The 24,777-nt window shown below is 53.6% G+C and overlaps 1 protein-coding gene across 4 annotated transcripts in view; it reads right to left on the bottom strand.

The window, feature by feature from the left end:
* Window positions 1–24,777, bottom strand: part of ANXA6 (annexin A6) — a 37,862-nt gene that overhangs the window by 10,440 nt on the left and 2,645 nt on the right. For 3 of the 4 annotated variants that reach the window (XM_073355310.1, XM_073355308.1, XM_073355309.1), the window contains exons 2-18: window positions 20,839–20,897; window positions 16,640–16,730; window positions 15,738–15,832; window positions 15,247–15,360; window positions 14,788–14,878; window positions 12,340–12,419; window positions 12,185–12,241; window positions 11,184–11,277; window positions 9,961–10,056; window positions 8,587–8,645; window positions 7,880–8,002; window positions 7,122–7,180; window positions 5,437–5,515; window positions 4,255–4,336; window positions 2,302–2,396; window positions 1,400–1,513; window positions 76–166 (exon numbers count right to left, since the gene is read on the bottom strand). In XM_073355310.1, coding sequence (XP_073211411.1) covers window positions 76–166; window positions 1,400–1,513; window positions 2,302–2,396; window positions 4,255–4,336; window positions 5,437–5,515; window positions 7,122–7,180; window positions 7,880–8,002; window positions 8,587–8,645; window positions 9,961–10,056; window positions 11,184–11,277; window positions 12,185–12,241; window positions 12,340–12,419; window positions 14,788–14,878; window positions 15,247–15,360; window positions 15,738–15,832; window positions 16,640–16,730; window positions 20,839–20,856 — 1,438 coding nt within the window. In that variant the 5' untranslated portion in view covers window positions 20,857–20,897. Of the gene's footprint in view, window positions 1–75; window positions 167–1,399; window positions 1,514–2,301; window positions 2,397–4,253; window positions 4,337–5,436; window positions 5,516–7,121; window positions 7,181–7,879; window positions 8,003–8,586; window positions 8,646–9,960; window positions 10,057–11,183; window positions 11,278–12,184; window positions 12,242–12,339; window positions 12,420–14,787; window positions 14,879–15,246; window positions 15,361–15,737; window positions 15,833–16,639; window positions 16,731–20,838; window positions 20,898–24,777 lie in introns of those variants that run through there. The other variant, XM_073355311.1, reaches the window with a different exon arrangement.

Raw genomic sequence — 24,777 nt, 5'->3', positions numbered from 1 at the left:
CTCTTCTCCCCAGGCTCACTGCCCATGCAGATTCCCCCCGGCATTTCTCTAAGATCTCTCCTCCAGCTTCCTTACCTGCTTTATATGCCTCGTTAATAGCCTGGATCTCCCGATTGTTCCGAGTGGCCAAAATTTCAATGAGAATGTTCTCATCGGTGCCAACCCCCTGGAAGCACAAAGGGAAGAGAACAGCACGTCCCTACGTTAGCAACGCACAGCACACTGCAGGATGGGAACTGCCTTCCAGAGGGATGTTGCTGGTGAAGTTAGGATGAAAACCCTCCAGGCTGGGCATTTCCACATCATCTCAGTCACACAATAAGGAAGATCTCTTTAATCACAGCAATGCTTTGTTTGACGAGACAAAATCCATAAGCACATGGTAACTCCAGGGTAAATACCCTGCTGCTATGTCCTCATTTCTGTTTATTTCCTCTGTATTTGTGGAGTCTGGAGAACCCCCCAAGACAGTGACACCTAACGCTGTGTTTATGGACCTCAAGGCAAGTCATGACTAATTCACAGCACAGCAAACAGAAACTATTCTCCTTGGATTGCTGGCTTGGTTCCTCTCCCCCATAGTTATCAGGGGATTCTCTCATTGCAGTTAGGCATTCAGTGATCCACTGGTCCTTGAAGAGCTCTCAGGATTCAAGAAGGCAAGAAAAATCCCTTTTGCCCTGAAAATCCTACAGGTGCCCATTCAGTTTTTAAAGGGAAGCTCTGCTGTTCCAAATGCTGAGAGCTGCAGCAGGCTCTGGAGATGGTAGGATGATAGGTTCTCTATCGTCATCATGTTTTCTTGTTGGGGTGGGGATATTTACGACACAGGGGATCCACAGCAAGTCTCTGAGCTGCATCTGACCCAGGGCTGCTGCTCTCTCTCTTCACTGACAAATGGTGCTGTCCCAGGTTGTCACATTTTGCTCTCCCTCCCATTATAGCTCCTATCCCAAACTCCTGCTGGCATGGCCCCGTGGGTAGAGCATTGCACGGGCCCTCAGTGAACCTGTGTCCTATTCCCAGCTCTGCCCCTGGCCTGCTGAATAACCATGGGCAAGTGACTTCACCTCCCCATGACTCATTTTCCCCACCTGTCATGATATTGACCCCCTTTTGTAAAGTGCTTTGAGATCTACTGATGACAAGAGCTGTATGACAGCTAGGTATTCTGATTATTTCTGCTTTGGGTCTGGGCCCATCCCCTGCCTCTCTCCCTGTTAGTTTGTTGCAACAGGAGAAGCAAACGGAAGTCGCCAACTGGATGAAAGATGCCACCCTATGGCATTGCTCCCGTGCATTGGCCATGCAGCTCTGGAAGCCTGGCTAGAGTGCAGCGGGAGCACCATGTCTGACTTTCAGACACAGCTGTGGAGAATTTTTCGACCGAACAATTTACCTCCATGGCCTTCTTCAGCTGCTTGGCATCAAACTGTGCCGGAGTCATCATCAGTCCAAGGATCAGCTTGGCCAAGCTTCCCGACAGCTCTGATTTCAGATCGGCCATCAGATCCTGCAAAGGGGATGGATGTCAAGATGTTTAACTCTGTCTTCCTCACCAGTCACAGCTCAGAACAGCTAGTGATGGAGGAAGTCACAGCTATCCCCTAGTCTTCAGTGCTCCCTGCTGGCCAGCAAGGGGAAAGGTGCAGAACGCAGGAATAAGAGAGGGGAGCAAAGAAGAAATACCATGGGCAAATACTTAGGCTACCCTGTGCCTCAGTGCCCCATCTGTAAAAAGGGACTAAATACTTCCGCACTTTGGGTGGCATGACGAGAAAGTCCATCAATGAGTGTGAAGTGCACCTACTATGGAGACATGGAAATAGTATATTTAGGCCCAAATTCTCAAGTGTCTCCTCTCATTATGAGTGCCTCCGTTCTGGGATGCCCCACAGGAGACCCCATTTCACAGGCATGAGCTCAGTTCTTGGAAGATCAAACCCCAAGTTGTCTAAAGTTGGACACTCAAAACTTGAGGCATCCAAAAATTGGGGTCATTTTGAAAATATGGCCCTTAATGATAGGGTTATTTGGGGAGAACGGACAGAAGGGCTTTCCACTAAAGACCCAACTCCTTCCTGGCTGGGATTTCTCTCACAGGAAAGGGATAGATACAAAGATGCTGAACTCTATCTGAGTCTTTCCCCCACCCTTCACAGTTTTGTCAGACCTGGGGGAGACAGAGGAGACAGTAGTGGGGAAAGAGAAGGTGAAAATGAGCAACCAGATGGAAGGGAAAGAGCAGAAAGGAAGGGAAGGCGGCAGGAAGTGGTAGGGGAAAGGAGCCAGCGTCATTACCCTGCCAAAGTGAGACTTGTAGGTTCTCAAGATCTCCTGTCTCTGGGCGTTGCTCCTCTGTGTGACCACATCGATGATGGCACCTTCGTCAGTGCCTGCAATGACACAGAAACCAGCCCATGTGAAGACCAGGGGACCTCGCACTAAAGGGATGGGCCTGGAGGACAGGCAGGCACAGACTGAGCCAGTCCAGGCTCTAGACAGGGCCACTCAGCAAAGTCCAAGCTCCTGAGATGTGTTTGCTGCCACAAGGCCTGTGAGGTGGGAAGTTGGGTTTCTAGGGGTCTGGGAGCCCTGCTATCTAGACCCTTCTCAGCAGGAATGCGAGGGGCTTGGAGCAGAGGCCTTCCCCACCCTAAGGCCGTTTCTAACAACAGGCCTGGTATTCAGAGTCAGTCTGGAATGGCTGGGACACTATGCTCATGACATCCAAGGCAGTGGTGTCACACGATCACCCCAAATCGGCAGCACTCCCCAGAGGTACTTGTGCAGCATCTGCCAGCCACGGGGGAGAACCTGACCAGAGAGCTGAGCAAAGCTGGCAACGGCACCTTCTGCCAGCAAAACAAACGAGCACGCGGGGGGAGAATTTTCAAGTGTCTAGACAAGGACAAGTCCCATTTTCAAAAGTGACTTAGGTGCCTAAATCCCACTGAAAGTCTAATGGGTCTTTTCTAGCTCGGGTAGCTACGATTCTGGGATTCTCCCCTACGAGGAGAAAGGTGAGGCTACAGCTAACTGTTAGGTTGACATTAACCCTGCTTCCTCCTGACCCACAGTGTGTCAGCCATGGCATTATGGCTCAGGCTCGTAAGGCTACAAATAGGAGAGCAGACGTACAGACCTGGGTTGGAGTCTGGGCTGTGAGACCCTCCCCCCTTGCTGGGTTTCAGACGCCAGGCTCCAGCCAGAGTCGAAGTGTCTATACTGCTAACTCTGAGAGCCACAGTCAGTTGAACCAGTGTCAGGTATCCCAGACACTTTCCTCAATGTAGACACCAAAGGGCCTGATTAGTTTATCAGCCTGCCAGTGAAGGGGTTGTTCCCTACTGTATGTTCTCCAGTCTAATTTTCAATGACCTAAGAGATGGGCTTTAGCTGTCCAGAGAGAGAAGCACACTCCAGAAGATCCCACTGGCAGGACATGTCCTGATATTTAGTCTAAATTTCCCTTTGATCACATTTCATCACATCCTCTGACACCTCTCCTGGGCCACCCCAAACAGCCCCTCTCCTTCCTACTTGTAGACCAGAGCTGGGTGAATTGAGAGCAACTATCCACAAACATCTCAGTCACCCAGGTGCTCATCTCTTCCTGTTGTTTCCTTTCCACAAAGATGTGCACAAGCAAAGTGCAGGAACCCAGGTGTTCATGGGAAGTGGATTTGGAGCCCATGGCCCAGAATTGTCTACTCAGGAATCAGAGTTTGTTCCCTAACTAAATAAAATTCATGTTGGGTGTAGGAGCTTCTAAAAGTTAGGCCATTCAATGGTGGTGGTGGTAGGGGCGGGGGGGGGGCACATAAAAAAATCACATGACTTTCGTGATCCGTCACACACGTGCAAATCTCTAACGCTTGAAGGCATACTCCCTGGTGTGAAGAGTTTGCAGATGCCTTTTAGGCTGAAATATGTTTGCAGAAAACATGCAAAACAAAGTCCGTCTGTTGAGGGACAATCAGCGATATGGAAAATGGGCCAAATTCTCTGAGTAAATCCTTCACTACAAGCTTTCCACTCTACGCAGCTCCAACTCCAGTGGCCTGAGCCTAATGCAGACAGTTCTTCATTCCAGTCGATCTGCAGAATTAGGTTTCTAGATCTTTATTCAGATAGCCTCAGTCCTTCATGGGTTTTCTGCTCTAGAATCCACTAGGGAGTGGAACATTTCCCCAGAAGACAGAGGAGACAGGGCCTCCCACCTTCCACCAGTGCCCACAGTGTCCTACTTACCAAGTCCCTTCATTGCCTTCCTCAGCACCTTTCCATCACCATCAGCATTGAAGTCTGAAGCCGGGCGCACGGTTCCTCTCAGCTGCAGAAATGTTAAGAGGTTTTAGATTAAATCCAGAAGCCCACTGGGCCAGGACAGGAGAAGAAACAGAGGAGAAGGCGTGCTAACCAGCAAGCCAAAGGCAAAGCAGATAGTGGGATTAGAAAGCAGTTGGGGGTCTGTGTGTGGATGCAAAGCCAGCAGTGTCCAGATACTGGCCCCCAGGGAAGAAAATAGCCAAAGAAGCCCCAAAGAAGAGGTGCTGTTGCTTGTATAAATACCATCCTCACGTCATGCTGCCTGAGAGCCAGACTAGGCTTCACCACCTCACACGCCAGGCAAAGAGACAGAGCTGAGAACTGGGAGTCAGCAGCACAAACGGGATGAAAGTCTTTCTGCTCCTGCATTAGGCCAAATTCTACCCTCGGGTGTCCTCATGCAGCTCCCACCAAAGGGAACGGAGCCATCCGTTCCCTCCACAAGCTGACTGGGCTGGGAAGGTCCTTGCCACCCAACCCAACTCTGCTCCTCATCTAATACTCTGCCAGGCAATGTTTCTGTGGGGCTCCTTGAACAGCCTCGCTGCTGGGGACAGAGCCCCCTGGTCACACACACCAGATCTGGAAAAGGTTCCTAGATGGTCTGCCACGCTGCCATTCCTCAGGGGGTTAAAAGCATGTCCACCCCCATCACCACCCCCCATAGCCCTGGGATGCCTCACCATACCTCATCAGTGCAACACCATTAATGTGGTAAACACGAGGCCCCCTGAGCCACACTGCTGCACGTGAATGGGACCTCCGTGAGGCACCGAAGCCAGCCTGCAGGTTGCACGCAGTGAACTGTGCTGACATTGCACTGGACAGCACCAGCATGCAGCCGGATCCACCAGGCTTGCATTTCAGTGTTAGCAACATGTGTTAGTAGACACACGTGCTGCCGCTGGGCATGGGGGAGCATCCAGCACCTCAGGGGTTAACTCATCACTGCAAATCAGGGAAGCCTGGTGTTAATATGCACGGTAAAGACGTCCGATTGGCCAGGGCAGCAGCCAGTTAGAAGGTGCCAGCACGCAGAGGGAGGAAGCTGTGATTTCCAAGCTAGCAGGGAACAGAGGAGGAGGGATTGGAGTGGGTTCTGACCTCTACTTTAGCCACTGCACTAAGCTCCCACATCCGATAGGCCACCTGCGCAGCTTCAGGGAAGAACTCACCTGCGGCGCTGAAATGGGAGGGGATAGGACACAAGGAGAGTGAGCAACTGGGGAAACTCACCAACACAGGACAGATCAGCCAGCACCATAACCCAACCGCTGAGTGCCCCCAAGCCAAACCAGCCCACACCATCACCCGATCTCTAGTGCCCCCAAGCCAAACCAGCCCAACACCATCACCCGATCTCTAGTGCCCCCAAGCCAAACCAGCCCACACCATCACCTGATCTCTAATGTCCCCAAGCCAAACCAGCCCACACCATCACCCGATCTCTAGTGCCCCCAAGCCAAACCAGCCCACACCATCACCCCATCTCTAGTGCCCCCAAGCCAAACCAGCCCACACTATCACCTGATCTCTAATGCCCCCAAGCCAAACCAGCTGACACTGCAATTCAGTTCTTAATGCCCCTGGGTGCAAATCAGCCACCATTCTAACCCAGTCCCTAAATGCCCCTCAGGACAAATCAGCCAGCATCCCAACCCAAATCTGCAGCCCTTTCCCCACAGCTTGAAGCTTAATGTGACCCAGAGCTGCTGAGAGACTAGTGGGGCTTTTGTGCATTGTCAGGATAAAGCAACCAGATGAGGCGGGTGAGTTGAGCCTTGGGGGCGGAGGTGTGTTTCACACTAGCATTGCCAGGACGCGGGGTGCTGCCAGCTCACTAAGCTGACACTGCATCTGCTGTTCAGCTGCTTCACTGCGCTCTGGGTCACTGGTAGGTGACGAGGCGCTGGCTCCAGAACCTGAGCGATTGGTGGGCCGGGAACAGGGCAGGGAGGTTCCTCTGCTCCTTGCACCCAGCACTGGGGGGACAAGGACAAAGCATTCTCCCCACCATTGCTTACAGCATGGGACCCACTCTAGTCCATATCCTGCATCTGCTGTGCTCCCCCGGTCACGTCCCTGCCTTCCCCCAGCTGGCAGCAATAGGGTGCCGCTGGGGGGACCGCAGGACTGCGAACAAGGCTGGTTTCTCATCAGAAGGTGCCTGCCGGTGCTGGGGCTCACATGGGTTTGGACAATGGCCCCGTCCCTGCAGGGTGGGGGGAGTTGGGTTGGGTTTTTACAGCTGCGTTCAGGGGCAGCTCCTATGAAAGGAGGCTGTTTCACGCTGGCATATCACCAGTGGGAGAGTGACTCCGCTGCAGATGTGGAGGGGGCCCCGTGCCAATGCAAGCTGGAGATACGGGAGAGCGTGGCATCCCTTCAGCAGCTCCCTCAAGCCCATGGACCAGGCAGCTACAAATGCTTCAGCTCAGGTGGGGCTGCCCCCAAAGCCAACGTCTGACAGGGGCCCCTAGAGGCAACGATTCGGGGGGAGGGGGATATTAGGGGATTGGGACAGGACTACAACCCCTCTGGTTGCGCTGACCATGTGGACTACGGGACCTGCTCCTGCTGACGTCAGTGCAAGAGGATCAAGCCCATGATGTGGACGCTCCACTTTGGCACCAGACCAGCGCTGCGTGCCTTTCCCTGGACTGCGGTGGGCCCCAGACGGAGCTCCAGTCAAGGAGGCTGGAGAGCCTAGTGTCTGGCCTCCTCATAGACCCTGATGGAAACTGGCGGGACAGTACAAGGTAGGCACTGGGTGCAGCGGGCGTGCTTACTCATCGTCTCCCCCACACAGCTTCAGCAGGGCCTTCTTGTACTCGCCGGACGTGTCGTCCTGCAAAGGAAGAGGCAGAGGGAGACGCTAAAACCACACACTTGCACAGGGCAGACCTCGCTGATGGGCCTCTAGCCACATCGCGGAGCCAGGCCTCAGCCGGCGTTGTTTAGCTTGAGCAGGTCATGTGGGCGTGACGCTGGGTCTCACAAAGTAGCTCATGAGCGGGGGGGGATTTCCTGTCTGCATTCTCCAAAGGAAGCCGGGGCACAAGGCAGAGAGGGGCCGGTGGGGGTGCCACCATCCAACACACTGTGGATTCAGGAACAAATCAGTTTGGCAACATATTAGGTGGAGCTTTAACCAGCCTGGGGCGGTGGAGCCCCAAAGCTCACTGCAGTTCTGGGGGTGTCCTGACCAACAGGGGAAAAAAAATCTAGTCAGAGCCTTCCAAAAATGCCTGAAGGATGATTCCAGGGAGCATTGGAGAGTCTCTCCCTAAAGCTGCCTCAGCAGCGAGTGGGGAGTAAGGGGTTCTGCACGTCAGAGAAGAGGCTTTTTCACAAAGCCAAAATCAACCTCAACAGCTCCCCAACGTTCTCCTGTTGGTTTTCCAAGCCCTCCTCCCTGCCGCCCCTCCCCACACTGTCAAAAGATGGGGCAAGGATGGGATTCCCTGGCACCATGTCTCTCCTTACGTATGTGGTTGGGATCAAAGCTGAATTACTGGGTATTCTTCCGGCAGTGCCCTCTGTTTACCTTAATCATGCTGTGCAGGGACTTCTCATACTTCGTCCTAAACACTTCCCGGATATCCAGCATGTCGATCTCGCTGCGGGAGACCATGATGCGGATCAGCGTGTTGTCCTTGGTCCCCAGCCCCTGGAATGGATGCCCCACAGGCCACGGCTTAGTTACACAATCATGCCAGAAAGTCACAACTTGTTTGCAGACAATTCGCCAGCTGAGAAAGAGGTGAAACCCTGGACCGGGGCGGTTCTCTCTGCGCTAATCACCCAGCTGGGCTCCCAGTACCTTGCGAAACCAGCCGAATGCCAGCTAGCCAACGTCCCTGTGGCCCATTGTCAGAATCTCTGCTCATGCACACTGCTAGTCCCCAAGCCTCTTCAAGGTTAATTCTCCTGGAGCTGGAGCTGTGCAAATCTTCTCCTAGGGCTCAGTTTCAGAGGAGAGCAATGAGCACAGTATCATTATGCTCGCCTGGGCTAGGAGTTCCATGGCCAGAATGAATCTGCCCAGATTGCTCCCACCCCTCTCTCCCATGCTCTGCTGAACTCTCCCTGCACCCGCCCGGGTGTTAGAACCCTGCCAGGCCTGCGCCCGGAAGAGAGAGCCCCTTTGCCTCTCACGGACTAAAGTAAACGGGGCTTGTGCCTCGCTTGTGGGGTTTCCCTGACACAGCATCTGCGGAGCTGGGGCTCCTGAGAACCTCCTGCACCACTCACCTTCATGGCCTTGTAGAGCCTTTCAGCGAAGTACTCTGGGGTGCTCCGGATGCACTTTACTGCAGGAGAAACAATGAAGGTGAAAAAAACAAGAAGAGTCACAAAAGTCCAGTGACCTCATTGGCCAGCAGAGGAGAGTGGCTTCCTTAGCCCTTCAAACCACAATGCCCCAGCTCAGGACACAGCCGACTCCTTCAAATCTTCCAGGCTCCTGGTCTCTTCCCCCACACCTCCACCACCACATTAGATGCTGCTCCCAAACCACCCCCCCGCCCCAGATTCCCCAGCCTCAGTTATTCTCTCTGTACCGGGTCTGTTTTCCTCCTTTCCCAGTATAATTCCAGAGGCTCCCTCTAAAGTCTATTGTAGCCCACCCGCAGGACAGTGGTCTCCCTCTAAGATGTATTGTAGCCCACCGCAGGACAGTGGTCTCCCTCTAAGGTGTATTGTAACCCACCCGCAGGACAGTGGTCACTAAAGAGCCAGGATGTTATTGTGTTGTGGTGCCTCAGATGTCACAGCTGTCGGCTAATCTAGTTAGAGGGAAATGAGAGTAGCATTGTAGATGCTGGTGTGAGGTAATAGCTGGTAAAGGTCTTTTTAATGGTGGGTCAAATCTTGGAGCTCTATTTTCCTGCTGCAGATTACAGGTCATTCCTGTAGACATGGGACCTCACAGCTCTTCCTCCTTCCTTACCCCCTGCAATAACGGGGGTACGGACTGAAGGAGGACTGCAGGATTTGGGCTTGCATTTACACGCACGGCGTGGAGCTGGCCCCATGGCACAGCAGAGATTTGCACATACTTCCACGAGTCAGCCTCGCCGCGGGCTCCTCTCCACTGTCCGGGGCTCTCCAGCCATTCCCTGCACGCTCAGGGGAACGTTACACGTTTTAGCACGAATGATTGTCCGCCCAGAATCTCTTTCTGAGACAGGACACCAGACTTGACAGACCGTGGCCTCATGCAGTCGGGCAAGTCCCACATTGGTATACGTGGGGGGACCCAGTGTGTTTTTCCACAGGGATTAGCATCAAATATTCAAACTTGGGTGCCTCAAGATGGGCACCTGGGGCCTGATCTAAAGCCCATTGATACCAACAGGAATTCTGCCATGGACTTCAGTGGGCTTTGGAGTAGGCCCCATAATCCATGTTAAGGCACCTAAATAAAAGTGGCCCATTTCTGAGAGGGGTTGAGCACCCACAACACCAGGTGACGTCAGTGGGATCACGGTATCAGAGAGTGCTCAGGTCTCTTCTTCAGCTGTCAAAATATGGAAACGGGCCCTTCACTTTAAGTCCCCACATTAGACCCTTTTGGCTTGAGTGTCTCCTCCAGCCCTGCCCCTCCACAAGACAGCACCAGCTCACCCACTGCCAGCATCAGCTTCTCAATGTCCCCGGACAGCTCGCCCCGGATGCTGTCCTCGATGGGCTTCCCGGAAATCTTCAGATACTCGTCAAAGACTGTGGGGTGAAAGCAGGAGAGAGGCCCCGTCACAAGCCACACTGGCATGGCCCACAGGCGGGGGAAATGGAGGCCAGCGCCTTTGTGGGGGAGCAGACACCACTCTGCACACTGGGGGCTCTCAGAGGCAGGGATTATTGCCTTTTAGGTGTTTGGCTGGCAAGAGGCCGTAGAGCATCCGGCTGTTCTCAGTAACCCTGCCCATTGCTGCGTGGGAGGAGGAACTGATCTGTTGTGTTTTCTCTTCACTGCCATATGCCAGGGTTGCAGCTGTCCCTGTGGTACACCCTCACTGGCCACAGAGAATGTGTCAGCCACCTGAAATCTTCAGCTGACATGCTGGGGATTGAACCGGGGACCTCCAGAACTAAAAGCGTGGGCTCCTACAGCTTGAGATAAAACCGCCAAACCCTATAGCTTGGGGCTGTAACCACTCATATCCTCTGTGTACCAGCATAAAGGGTCCCTGTAACCTGCACCCCCTGGCTTGAAGTGGTTTCCATCATATACAGGGTTTACAGTCATGTCCAATGGCTCTCAGCACCCCGACTATACAAATTGCTCCACCGCCACTGTAACACACACTCCCAGTGGGCTAGACAGACGTACTCCCGCCCTTTGTGCATTAGCCAGATTGCGAGTCATTCGGACACCACAGCACGAAGGCAGCCATCCAGCGGCTGGTTTACTCTACCACGTGCACAGCAAGTCTGCTTTTAAGGCAACCACCCAGCAGCCGACTCACCGATGTGGGTTGTAATCAGCGGAGGCACCAATGACAATAATGAAAGCTATGAAGCACTTCTACAGAAACAAAATCTCTTGGGGTGAACAAGTTATTGCAGCCATAAGGCCTGAGCATTCAGGGCTCCCTCAGCAACACCCCCGATAAGATTTTGCCAGAGACGGAATGGGCACCGGGGTCTCCATTCAGATTCATTAGATCTCATGGAAAACGGTTACTTGTCCTTCCCAAGCGTGACCACCAGATGGCAAGAGCCCAGACTGGCCGGCATGTAACTGCCAATCCACAGAGAATCTGCAAGAACCAGCTAGCTGCTTTGCGGGGAGCGAGGGAGGGGCATTGTGGTTTGGTGATTGCATGATCGCTATGAAAACAGCTTACCCAGCCGGAGATGCTGTTTGCTTCGGTTTCCCAGGATGTAGATGAACTGGGCCTCGTCTGTGCCCCATTTCAGGTCGCCAGCTTCCAAAAGATCCTTGTAGAGAGGCGAAAAGAGCAGCAAAAGCCCAGAGTCAGAAAGTGCTAAACTCCTGGCCATGCAACCCAGAACGAACACGCTCAACACCTGCCTTCAGCGCCAGCTCCAATCCCTAATGCCACTGCTTAAAAAGGCAAAGCTCCTTCCCAGTCTCACTCAGCTGCATGGAATGCTTCAGGCTCGATCATTTGTTTAACTGACTTCATCTATAGGGACGTTGTCAATTCAAAATCTGATCTGTCTTGCCTTCCTTCTCCCATGCTATATCTGATTGTGTCTGTGTGCAAAAAACCAGTTACAATCTTGCGAGATCACATGGAAACAGAGGCTGGTGTGTGTGTGTGTCTGTGTTTGTGTGCATAAAACCAGTTACAACTCTTGCAGGATCACAAGACTGGAAGTAACAGTTGCAGAGGAGGGCTCAGTGAATTAGATGCAATGGCCTTTGGTTGCTGGAGACCTAGGTTCATAACCTGTTTGGCCCACAGCCATGCGTGTTTGTGAAGCTTTCTACTCAGTTTGAAAGCAGGTCCTGGGTGGCTCTTGCCCACAACAGCATTTGAGAGGCTGAAGAAGGGCTGATAAACATGGGCCAGAGGTCAGAGCTGAACTTTTCCGGTATGGGGTGTCCGCAGCCAGGGCTTTGGGCCCCTTTCCAGCTGCCCAGACACACAGCAGAGCAATGAATAAACTACAAAAAAAATGTGTTTAAAACTGAAGTCGGAGGGGCCAGGTTCTCAGCTGGTATAAATCAGCGTCGCTCCGATGTGAACTGGCTGGGGATCCAGCCAGTGCCATAAAAAGCTTGTTCTTTGGCCCTGACCCATCATTCTTCCTCCCAGTCACTGGCTGTGCAATAGTGATTGCCAGGGAAGTGAGCCAATCTCAATTCAGCGACACTTACCTTGGCATCCTGCTCCACCAGGTCCTCGCTCACGACATCATCCTCCTCCCGCGTGCCCTGCATCAGAGACAAGAGGCCAGCGCCTCAGTCACAGAGGAATGAGGGCAGCGGACAGACAGAGGGGATCGGGGAGGGGCGGACAGATCAAAGTGTACCTGAAGCAAAACGACGAGCATCTTCTTGAAGTGCCCCGAGGTGTCTCCCAAGACATCCGCCTCCAGCTCCCTCTCATAGGCTGGAGCGTTGGAAAGGAAAACAGAAAGCACGTCAGCTCTGTATTCAGGTTAGGCCGGAGCCCAACACAAGGTACATTCCTTGGGTCCCAGGATCCAGACCCCGGGTTCAAAGGATGTATGGGGCACTGGGCTCCGAGGAGCTGCTGTCCAGCATGCCACCCCCTCTCAGGTGCAATCAAAGCTGCCCTGCCTCTCACAGCAAGTCCAAAACAAGCCAAACCCATTTCAGAGGCACTGCCCCCTGCCAACAACTCCCTCGCCCCCACAGACCCAACACCGGAGGCCTAGTTTGACTTCTATATTTGGGGGGCTGCTCCAGTCAAGCCAATTGCGCTGGGCATGGGCGGGGGGGAATTCCGTGCCTGCCCACAGGGGCACCATTTCAGATTTATTGCGGGGAGGGGAAACTTTAACCATGATTCCAGGGGCTACTTATACAACTGAAAACTCTAATTTTTTTTTCAGATAATAACTTAGAAATGATCTGACAGGAGCACTGTATCAAATTCCTATATCAAGAAAGAAAGAAAATTAAATAAATAGTAGACCCACTCAGCTCTAATACTAACATGTTCTGACATCTTGTGGGAAGTCACTTAAGGGATACTGGTTAGGTTGAAAATGGTAATGTCTATTCTTACTCAGCTACTCCTACTAAAGTCAGAAGGGACCATTGTGATCATCTAGTGTGACCTCCTGCATGTTGCAGGCCACAGAACCTCACCCAGCCACTCCTGTGATAAACCCCTAATCTCTGGCTGAGTTACTGACTTCCTCAGATCGTGGTTTAAAGACTTCAAGTTACAGAGAATTCATAGTTTAAACCTGCAAATGACCCTATGCTGCAGAGGAAGCGAAAAACCACCAGGGTCTCTGCCAATCTGACCCAAGGGAAAATTCCTTCCTCACCCCAAATCTGCCAATCAGATAGACCCTGAGCCTGTGGGCAAGACCCACCAGGCAGATACCTGGGAAAGAATTCTCTGTAGTAACTCAGAGCCCTCCCCTCGAATGTCCTGTTTCCAGCCGTTGGGGATTTTTGCTACAGGCAGTCACCGCTGGGCCACACACCATTGTAGGTGGTCATGTCATACGAGCCCCTCCATAAACTTATCAAGCTTAGTCTTGAAGCCAGTTAGGCTTTTTGCCCCCACTCCTCCCCTTGGGAGGCAGCTCCAGAACTTCGCTCCTCTGATGGACAGAAACCTTTACCAAACTTCAAGCCTAAACTTGTTGATGGTCAGTTTATATCTATTAGTTTTGGGGTCCACATTGGTGCTTAACTTAAATAATTCCTCTCCCTCCCTGGTATTTGTCCCTCTGATGTATTTATAGAGAGCAATCATATCTCCTCTCAGCCTTCTTTTGGTTAGGCTTAAGGGGTTCTCAAACTTCATCACACCACGACCCACTTCTCTCAAATTACTACACGACCCCAGGAGGGGGGACAGAAGCCTGAGCCTCATTGCCTTTGGAGAGGGTGGGGGCAAAGCCAAAGCCCAAGCCCTACTACCACAGGTGTGGGGGGAAATCCCAAGGGCTTCAGCCCCAGGCAGAGGGCCTGTAACCTGAGCCCTGCTGCCCAGGGCTGAAAAGCCCTTGGGCTTCGGCTTCTGCCCTGCGTGGTAGGGCTCAGGCTTCAGCCCTGGCCCCCAACAAGTCTAAGCCAGCAATGGCAACCCCATTAAAACGGGGTCGCAACCCACTTTGGGGTCTGAACCCACAGTTTGAGAACCACTTAAACAATCCAAACTCTTTTAGTCTCCTCTCATAAGGTGGGTTTTCCATTCCTCAGATCATCCTAGTAGCCCTTTTCTGCACCTGTTCCAATTTGAATTCATCTTTCTTAAACATGGGAGACCAGAATTGCACACAGTATTCCAGATGAGGTCTCACCAGTGCCTTGTATAAAGGTACTAACACTTCCCTGTCACACAGGTCTTTCCCCTCCTCTGTCACTTCCAACTGATAAATCCCCAGCTTATAGCAAAAATTCTTGTTGTGAATCCCTAGATGCATGACCTTGCACTTTGTGCTAATTTCTCATGTGGAACTGTAGCAAATGCCTTACTGACACCCGGGTAGATTAGGCACAAAGGCAACAGCAACATTTGGGAAGCGCGAGGCCTTCTCCCACCCATGTGCGAGGTGCCCCCAAGAAACTTGCATAGAGTTTGGAGTGGAGGAGTCTATCTCAGGAGCGGCGGGGGGGGGGGGGGGAAGCCCACAGGAAGAGGCTATTGGGGGATGTTCTAGTTCTGGTGAACCTGTATCCCATCTGACTTTAATCCTCCCCTGCCCACAGGGCAGTGACTGCTGGCCTCCTGGCCCCAGAGAAGCCGGGATGCCCTTGTCCCCCACGCTCACCATCTCTGTAGGCTTCCACCAGGTTGTGTATCTGCTGGTTGGTCCGGGATGCCAGGATCTCAATCAGGCACTTCTCGTCGGTGCCAATGCCCTATAGGCAGGAAACACAACCACCATGTGAGATGCCATGCGCTGATGCCAGGTGGGTATCACCCAAGAAGGGCAACCTCTGGGGGACTGTATTGGGGAGTGGGGATAAGTACACCTGCCCTTAGAGGGTGCACAGTGGATCTCAAACTTTTGTACTGGTGTCCGCTTTCAGACAGTAAGCCTCTGAGTGCGACCCCCACTTAAATGCTGGAGATGAAGCGGGGTTTGGGGTGGAGGCTGATAGCTTGCAACCCCCCATGTAATAACTTCGCGATCCTCTGAGGGGTTCCGACCCCCAGTTTGAGAACCCCTCCTGTAGCACATACTGTATTCCAGGATGGTCAGAGAGTGCCCTTTCCTGCCCCTTACCTGAAGGGCGTCTTTAATCTCCTTGGCATCAAAGTATGCCAGGGGCCGCATCAGACCCACAATCAGCCTCTCAAATTTCCCTGTCAGCTCCCGCTTCAGGTCTGCGATCAGGTCCTGGCCGCCGGGCACAGAAGGGAGTGCGAGAAGGAGAGAGAGAGAAGAATGCAGGAGTGGCAGACTCTCCAGGAGAAAGGACTTATGAAGATAGCCTCCTCAGATGTTTGGGAGGAGGTCACGACCTTCTCAGTAGGGCTGTTGGCAGAGTCCAGGCTGGCCATGGGTATCCAAAGGCTTTTCCCCACCCTACCATTAGCTAGTGAATTTTCCCAATGATTTTACTTTGCTTTGTATGCCCATTGACAGTCTGGCAGGGACAGGGTGAAGCAGGGGGCTGTACACCCTGCATGCTCTGGTTTGGAGGAAGCAGCAAAGGCTCCCTCTCCTGCGGATCACAGAGCAGGGTTTGGCACTGTCCAATTCTCTGGGGTTACCTTTCCATAGAGTGATTTGTAGGCCTGGCTGATCTCGATTCTCTGCTTGTTGTTCCTGGATGTTATCAGGTCCAGTATGGCCTCCTTGTCACTGCCTGCAGGGAGACATGGTCAGTCACCCTCGTCCCACTGCCTAGATTTGGGTCTGCTCTAAGATCCAGCTTTGCCTGGACCAGAAGCAGATTCCAGCTCTGTGCTGGAGTTGGTAGGACAGAGAGCTGCAACCAGGGTGCACCCATCCACAGCTGGCCTACCTGGGAACAGGGCAATGGACTGACTGGCCTCAGGGGCATCACTTGGGGAAAGGGAGGGGTTGGGGGGCATAGCATGCTACCACAGGGAATGCCCCATTCATTCACTCTCCCCATGGGAATCCTGCACTTGGGCACCAGAGACTATCCCAGGTCAGATCCAGACTGAAGCGCTGTGCCTTCTGCCTGCCCCCAGATAAATTGCAGACATGTCCTGCCTTTCCCCCCCAAAAAAGATAAGCTATGGGGCATTTCCCATAGGAAGGGTAGTTTGTGCATCATGAAGCCACTCCGGCGCCCTACAGAAACAGGCAGCAGCAGTGCCCTGAAAACACATGCACTGTGCAAGGGAGGCACAGGGAGGTGATGCAATGTGCACTGCCTGCCAGCGCCAGAGGGGGCAATACCGAAGGGCTAGGAGGTGCTTTCATGGCCTTCTCCCCCTAATACTCTCCCTTGCCTTCAGAAAAGGGACAACCAGGGCATCCAGTGTCACCCCTCCATTCCGCTCACACCCGGCCGTGCAGCCCCAGCGGCTATTAGCAGGATGCTCGCACAAGGCCTGCTCCAAAGCCACTAACGTCAAGACCCCTGGAGACTCGACGGACATTGGACTGGGCCCATAGCGCGCCGGCAGCAGAATGTACGCACCGAACCCCTTCATAGCGGTGTACAGTGCCTCTGCATCCTGGCTCGCGTTGAAGTTTGGGAACTCCTTCACGGAGCCCCTGTACCTGCCAGCCTAGAGAGAGGAAACGAGAAACAAATGGGGAAGAGCCAGCTGGAGGCGCCTCTCCACTGCCTGGCCAGAGCTGGCATGAGGGCGGCAACGTGAACGTGTGGGGCAAACCCAACATCTGATCCACCCAGCTGAATTCCACCACTGGGCTTGCCATCCAGCCTCCACAGGGGAACTCCGGGAAAACAGGGCCCAGATCTACCAAGAGCTGGGGGCTTCCCAGACAAGTCACCTCCCTGTGCCCTGATGGGACCTTGTCTTTGTTTCTGCTCCAGCCTGGCCCTTCTCCGGAGCGAGGCAACTCAGCTCGGCCAGCAGCCAACGGTGCGGCAATCATCTGTGCTCCGGGCCTCTTCGGGGGTCTCGCTGAGGCAGCTGGGTCTGCTCTAACTACAGGGATCAGGCCCCAGGATCCTCCCTTAACCCTTTGTCTTTGCAGTCCTCGCTGCTCCAGCGTGCGCGGCTGCTCTGCCATTCTAGCACAACTACCCAAGCCAGGCTACAGGTGGGCTTGGCCATCGATATGGACAGCAGGCCCAGCCAAATTTGTTCTAGTGAACACTCAAAAACAAAATGCTTTGGAGAGATGCAAAGCCTCCTGCCTCATGGCATATGCCAACCTCCAGCCACGGGGGGCTGAGAGGAGGCTCCCTGAAGGGCAGGTTGTCCCATCACTATCTCCTTTGGGGTTTCATGCACCTTCCTCTGAAGCATCTAGTACTGGCTAAGGTCAGCGATGGGATCCTAGACTAGGTGGAGCCCACGGTCCAACCCACCATGGCAATTCCTATGCACCATGTTGCTAGCAAGTCACCATGCACAGTTATAGCAGAGGAATAGAGTCTAAGAATTAAGAAGTCAAGTCAAATTGGAGAAACTAGGATTTCTCTCAAGGTGCCTGGCTAATTTTTAGCCACCGTCCTCGCAGGCCAGTGCTGAATCAGCCACCACAGAGGCAGAATCATCTACAGAAGAGCTCGTGCAAGAACACAGAAGCAGGACAACTGTAGACTGCTGTCCAGTAGGGCCTCAGCTATGACACCCGATTAGCAACACTCAACCACCACAATGGTTCAGTTCAAGGAACAGAAGAGAGACCACAGCAGGGGAGAAGCAAACAGTAGGGTCTGGTGACTCAAGCAGGAGACTGTGAGCCTGTTCTTAGTTACATGTGTACAGGCATCTCTGCTCTAACCACCATCCTCTCCCAGAGGCAGTGTGCAGAGCCTCTGGCATGGCTAATAAGAGATGCCGATCGCTGTCCCTGCTGCTAGGGCAGGATCATGTTGCGGGTGATTCAAGGCTTTATCCATGCTTTCCCATAAGGAAGCTCCTGAGGTCCCTTATGCCCAGTGTGAGCAGCTTCCCACACAAATGCCTTGGAGAGACATGAATAAACGTTACAAGGCCAAGCCGCTTGTCACCGACTCGAGCAGAATGTGTGGGGGTGGGGCATGTTCTCTGCGGATACTCATCTAAGGGGAGAACTCAGAGCAGAGGCCCACTGGGTCATCAGGTACCAGCAGAAATTCTTTCTGCCTGGGAGCTGGGGTGGCATAGAGCACGCTGGCAGGGACACACTCAGCGTCCACCACTCGGGCAGAGACTTTAATAGTACCCAGCACTGACAGGGCACTTTGTAGTCCCAATGTGCTTTACAAACATTAACTTGTTCACCCTCACAGCCACACCACTCTGAGCCTAGTGGAGAAACTGAGACACAGAGAGGCTAAGTGCCATGGGCAAGGCTGCACAGCGCGTCAGTAGCAGAGCTGGGAACAGCCCGCAGGAGCCCGAAACTGTGCTGTATATATACACACTTAGCAGGAATGGAGGGCCCCTTTGGCACTGAATGGGGGGAGGGGAAGCAGAGGCTGCTCCATGCTAGTAGTGAGCTTTCCTGGGGCAATAACATCCCCCACCCCCTATTTCCTGTCTTGCTGGGCAGCAGCAGAGCGAGATGCTGGGAATGAGGGGAGCCTTCCTTCCCCCCATTTGCTCTGCTGTTTTAATTAGTGCATAGGCTATAAGACTCCCTCCTGCTCCCATCCCCCACTTCTGAGTCACACCAGCCTCTAGACAGCTGGAGCCATTGAGGCTATAAATAGGCAGGCTGCTCCATGCTGCCTGGAAGCCGAATTCCCTACACAGCTTCACTCGCTTCTCCTCACACAGCCTCAGCATCCACCTGGGCCCAGTGATCGCTGGGTGCACATGCTCACCCACCCAGCACCCTAAGCTCTTGCCATCTCTCTCTCGGGGGTGGGGGTCACTCTCTTTACAGTGTGAATATTTGTCTGTCGCTTTAAGGGATTCCTCCTGTTTTGGGGACAGGACTTCCCCAGTAGATGAGAGGAGAGAACGCCAGCTTCCCCCCCACCCCTCCTTCCTAAGTGTCCTGCGGGGACACCTGGATGCTCCCAGGAAGTGAAGTGGTGCTGACCCCTTGCCAGTGTGACAGCCACCATCTTGGCCAGCACTGGGATTGAACTGGGCCCTCTAGATCCAGGAGCACAAGGCCCTGCAGCCGGAGCTAAGGAGCTGGGCTGTCTAGCGAGGGGCTCTAACAGACCCACAACCTGTGTGGATCGGGCACGCAGAGGGAGACATAACACACGCTGATCAGTGGCTACGGGATGCGTTGCAGTGGGAAGAAGCGCAAGCCACAGGTGCCCATGGGGGCTGCGAGGGATCGGGTGGCAGGAGTTGCCCTCCAGCAGTGACAGGCGTGGGTGCGTGCAGACCTCATTGACACCAGAGACAGGGGATTTTCCACCTCTCCGCCCCTCCGGGGCTCGGCAGCGAGTGGGTGTTGGCTTATGGAGCTGCCAGGTGGCAGAGGGTGAAGGGACTTGCTCTCTTAGCAGAAGGGGGTCGTTCTCCTTTAGAGGAGTTGCCAGATTGGTTTCCTCTAGGTGTGATGAGAGACCAGGCTGGGACATAGTGGGATCGCTGAAGTGCCCACTAAGGACAGCGCCTAGCAGGCAGAAGGACCCTTCCCTCAATCTGATATAAGTGCAGGGTTTGTAGCAAACAGCCCCCCACCTGTGGCTGTTAAAGGTCACGCCCAGATGGCTGTCCCTGCTCCAGGCTAGGGGAGCTGTGGTGACCCTTCCCTTCGCCCACACTCCTCCCCCAGTCTACACTACAACAAAAGGTTTGGCAACAAGCTCTAGATTAGAACTTCTTGAGCTTCCAGCACCTGACCGACGCTTGGCATCCAGCCACAACCGTCACCCCCAGCATTTTAAAAACAGGGTTCGTACCACTTGCTTGGAAAACCAGGGAAGTGGGCCAGGCTGTGATCTCCATTAGACCAGTGTAAATCAGGAGTCAGTCCTTCGGTTTCTGTGAAGTTGCTCCAGATTTACACTGGGGTAGCTGAGACCAGAATCTGGGCTGCAGGCCATGAACTGATCTGATCTATAACCTCCGCAGGCTGAATAAGAAGTTTTGTACACGCCACTTCTTTTGTCCCCATAGAGACTCCTGACCCCCCCCCCTTTTTTTTTCCTATTTCTACTTTCCTTTCTTTCTTTTTCCTACTAGTTCTTTTTTTCCTTCTGTGTTCCCCTCTGTCTTTCTTTCCAGCCCCACTCAGATCACAATCATTTGGATCTTACTGTGCGTCTGCTTTGTGTTTATACAGAGTGCTAGCCGAAGGACGAAGACTGTAAACAGTGTCTGTCAGCAAGATCTCAAGCCGCATGGATGAAAAGCAACGCCAGCTGCCAAACTTGTGACTGCTTTCCTGCTTCTCAGCCTTAAAGCTGTGTGAAACAAAGAAACGGCCCCCACCCTGAGCAGAAATGCTGAGTTAACCAGTACTCCTATGGCAAGACGGGTCAGTGAATAGTACCAACGTGCTAGCTTCACTAACATGGCCCCCTGGCAAAATATGGGATGGATTCTTGGTAGCCAATCCTTAAGCCAGGACTGTGGCTGCTTTACATTGCCAGAGAGGCACAAAACAACCGGAGTGAACCAGTGAATCTGTCCCAAGGACAAAATGGTGCACGGGGGATCCCTGAGCCTCTCTATGTCTGCAGAGGAGTCGGCAGGAGGTAACCAGTGCTACGACACGTCCCATGGGCTGGAGCTAGTACAATACCTTGCCGGTGGGTGCCATGGCTTCTGGATCAGAATCAATGGGGGAGGAGGAAGAGGAAGCTGCAGGAAAAAAAGAAAAACGTCAGGCAAAATGACCCAATATTCACCCAACAGCTACACTGGCTTTCATGGCTCTTGTGCTCTCAGTCACAGCAATGTAAATCCGGAGTGCTGCCACTGAAGTCAGGGAATCCACTCCAGATTTACACCGGCGTAACTGAGGACAGACGTTTGGCCTGTTATGTCCTTTATTGGCCCCTATCCGAGGCTTGGCCAGGCTCACACACACACAATACAGTTGCTGCAGGGCACGGATGCCTCTGTCGGGCAGAGATGCTGCCCAGATTTGCTCTGCCCTTCATCCCCTCTCTTCCCTAGAGCCATTCTGCATGTATTGATAGACCTGGAGGGCGGAAATCCTGCTGCCCTGTGCTGGCTTGCGGAGCATCATTCCAAGAAATCAACAGCATTCACCAGTGAGAGCAGCCCATGCACATCTAGATACACAGTGCCTCTTTTTCTGCAGCCAGTTTTGCTTTGCTCTCGGTCCCTGGCGTTCTGCTCCACGCCAGGCAGCCTGGCACAGACAGACACAGGAAGGGGACAGGAGGGAGGGAAGAAACACAAAGTAAGTTGCCCTTGAGTCAGCAAGGAGCAGAGCGTGGTCCCAAGGGGACCAGTGCCGCATCTGGAGCGCCATTGGCAGCCCCCTCCCCAAAGGAACGCCTGCTAGAGCAAGTGGCTTTTCAGCACAGAGCACTGAAGTCTCGTGGGGCTGGGGACCTGGTTACCTAGGAGACCCCTTCTCCCTCCCTGCATCCTGAGTGCTGGAGATGCTCTTGCTGTTGCTTCGTAGGGTTGAGCTCTCCATGGCTGGCAGGAGATGATCCCTCCCCAGAGCCCATGTTTGGGGAGCATCACGCAATGGCCCATGGCTGCTTTGTCCCTGGCTGATCGCGTCGGGGTGTTCTGTCTCTTGTCGGACACTCAGTCTTCGTAGCTTTGCTGGTAACAAGTCATTGTCGTGGCCCAGCTCAATTTTTAAGACCTCCTTCTGCTGGCACTAATTTACATAGGCAATGGGCCTAACCCAAAGCCCACTGAAGTCAATGCAAAGTCTCCCACTGAATTCAATGGACTTTGGATCAGGCCCTGTGTGTTTTCATCTTATTGTAATTAAACCTCAGCGTTCCTATGGCAACAGGGGTTACAATAAAACAACCAGACCCCACAGGAGCAGGTCAGGAAGATTCAGCTTTTGCCACGAATACAAAAGCTCCCCTGTTCCTGCTCCAGTCACCTTGTATTCTGCTCTCCCTCTGCTTTCCCTGCTGTTCTCGCTTACGCACCTCATTTACTGGAGAACTCCTCTAGGGGAGGAACGAATTGCTCTGGACAGGTACAGAGCAGGCAGAGCTGAACAAGCTTCCCCTCCAGGACTCTGACAACGCACCTCAGGCCGGGCCTGCACCACCCCCGCTATCCCAGTGCTTGGCTTCCCCCAGGAAGCCACCTACCATACCAGCAGACAGGTTTTATTTGGAATCTAAGCCCCGTTCAAGCCCAGGATCATCAGGAGTGGAACCCAAAGGCCAGATCCTGGCATGCTCAGCCATTTTTACGAAGTCCTTGAAATCAACTGGAGTTTGCCTGAGTGAGTGCACTTGGTATGAGGAGCCCGCGGAATGCCAACCGTCTCAGCAGCATTTTCCTCTGGAACAGCGTCACACCATCGTGGCTTGGCATCACCCTGTGGTGAGCTCACCTTGCGGGTCATCCTCCTTTGCACTACGATAGCGTCCAGATGCCCCAGGCAGAGTTCGGGGTCCTATTGCTGCATCCCCATGAGGAGAGGATGCTGCGCTGGCCCCAAAGAGATCGCAAGACATTCAGACACATCTTACAAAATCTTGGGGCAGCCCTACCAAGCAGGGGAGCCACCCAGGGAAAGGGCGGGGGGGCTGGTGGAGCAGGGCAGTGGTCCCCGGGTGCATACGCGTCCCAGTGCACCAGTTCCAATGCTGGCCCTGTCAGAACACAAGGGAGTTGGGCTCAGCCGCACCGGGTTTGGCAAGTGAGTCCCGGGCGACATTGTATATGGGGCCTGTGAGAGAGACAGCGGGCTGGAGAGGGCTCTCCAAAGCTCCCAGGCAGAAGTCCTGGCAAGCACAAGCCTGCAGGGGGCAGGAGCTGGAGAGGAGGGGTTAAGGGAGAGCAAGTCCATGGTGGGAAAGCCACTGCAGGGACAGAGTGAAGAGCCCGACACCGAAGGTTGTGACGCACAAGAGGCTGGGCGGACGGCTTGTTTGTTGAACGCTGTTAATAAACCAAACTCCCAGAAGGGGAGGGTTATGATGACTAGGCCTGCAGTGGGAAGCTTACCAGGGGGAGAAGGGAAACTGAGGCAGCAGCAGAGGCCAATGGCAGATGGGGAAAGTCCCTGCTACAAGTGACGACCTCACAATTCAGACCCCCCTGCAATGCGGTGTTGTGTTCAGAGACCCAGCAGGGCGGGACGGGGCTGCTCTGCATTCTGGAGCATGGCTGGTTCGCTCCCTGTTCCCCATTTCATCCCGCAGGCCCTCGAGAGACAGAATCTCTCCTCGGCTTCGATCAGTCCCTTATTTCTCAGGGGAGCTGGGGGCCAGAACCAAGTGCCACATTTCAAGGTCTGCAGCGCACCGTGCAGCTCCCTCTCAGGGGCCCCACACTCTGTCTAGACTAGAAATCAAGCCGGATGCCGGAGACATACAGAGACCTGACCCTAGGAAATACAGTTTGGTTTCCATGGCAGCTCACTGTACTCCTACTTTAAGATAGATTTCACACCAACGGGAACAAGCCCTCACCGCTAAAGTCACTGCCGGTCACCGTGCAATGGACACCCCGTCCCCACAGGGAGGAGATTCACCACAGAGGGAGAGCCATTTTCATTTTCCTCAGGACTAGAGAGAAGCAGAGGATGACAGAGGGAGAGGAGCAGCTGGATAATGGAGCCTGGAAATGAATGAGTCTATTGAGTGTTATCTGACACCCATCGGATCTCGGGACAACTGGTATCCCACCCGCCCCCCAACACACACACAATTTCCTGGAGCCAACGCTCCGTGTTTCAGGAAAATTCAATAGTGGCAAAGCCCCAAAGCAGCAATTTGGAAGGGGCTCTCCTGCTGGGAGCACTTTTCAAAAACATACTTTGAATGCATTTTACTTTCCATCCTGTCCACTTCCACAAAGCCTGTGTACGAACGACCAAAGCTAACTGCATTCAAATAGGGAAGCTCTTCTCCTGCACAGCCCCAGAGGAGCCTGTGGGGAGGTCGTCCGGCTGGATTTCGGACACCACAATCATGCCCAGGGGCAGCAGGAAGGGTGGGCTTGCCTCATTGTTCCTCAAGAGGCGAGGAGTCAAAAGTTCTGGGTTCTCTTCTCGACTGATTGCCACCGACTTCCTGGATGACCCCAGGCAAGTCACTTAACCTCCTCCAAGCCTCAGTTTCCCCCTTGCTAACAAGGGTGATAACAGTATTGTCTCAGGAGTGCTCTCCAAACATGAATTAAGTGCTTTGAGATGCTACAGAAGCATCTGGCATCGTCACAGTTTTACTTGTGATTCTGAGAATTACTTATGATTCTTATGCTCTGCATAGCAGCCTCTTCAGCCCCCTTTGCTTTCCTGTTCTCTTTCCAAAAGCACACTCTTGGCTGCAGCGCTGCCCAGAGAGGGTGGGAGAGAAATGTCTGGTGTGGGTGGAGAGCGCACAGCTCAGATCGCCAATGGGAGAGCTCGGCTCGCAGTAAAAGGCCTGGCTGGCTCCTGGCTGACAGCCTACCCCTGCATTGCAGTCAGGCTGCAGGGCAGGGATCCAAGAGCCAGCCGGAGCCACCCCTTGGCCTCCAGGCAGCATGGGCTGCACTGTCTGGCCACAAACTGGCCAAG

Source organism: Lepidochelys kempii, chromosome 8 (assembly GCF_965140265.1).
Source record: "Lepidochelys kempii isolate rLepKem1 chromosome 8, rLepKem1.hap2, whole genome shotgun sequence".
Classification (NCBI taxonomy): domain Eukaryota; kingdom Metazoa; phylum Chordata; order Testudines; family Cheloniidae; genus Lepidochelys; species Lepidochelys kempii.
The sequence above is the reverse complement of the archived record's forward strand: the minus strand, read 5'-3'. Positions and strand labels throughout refer to the sequence as shown.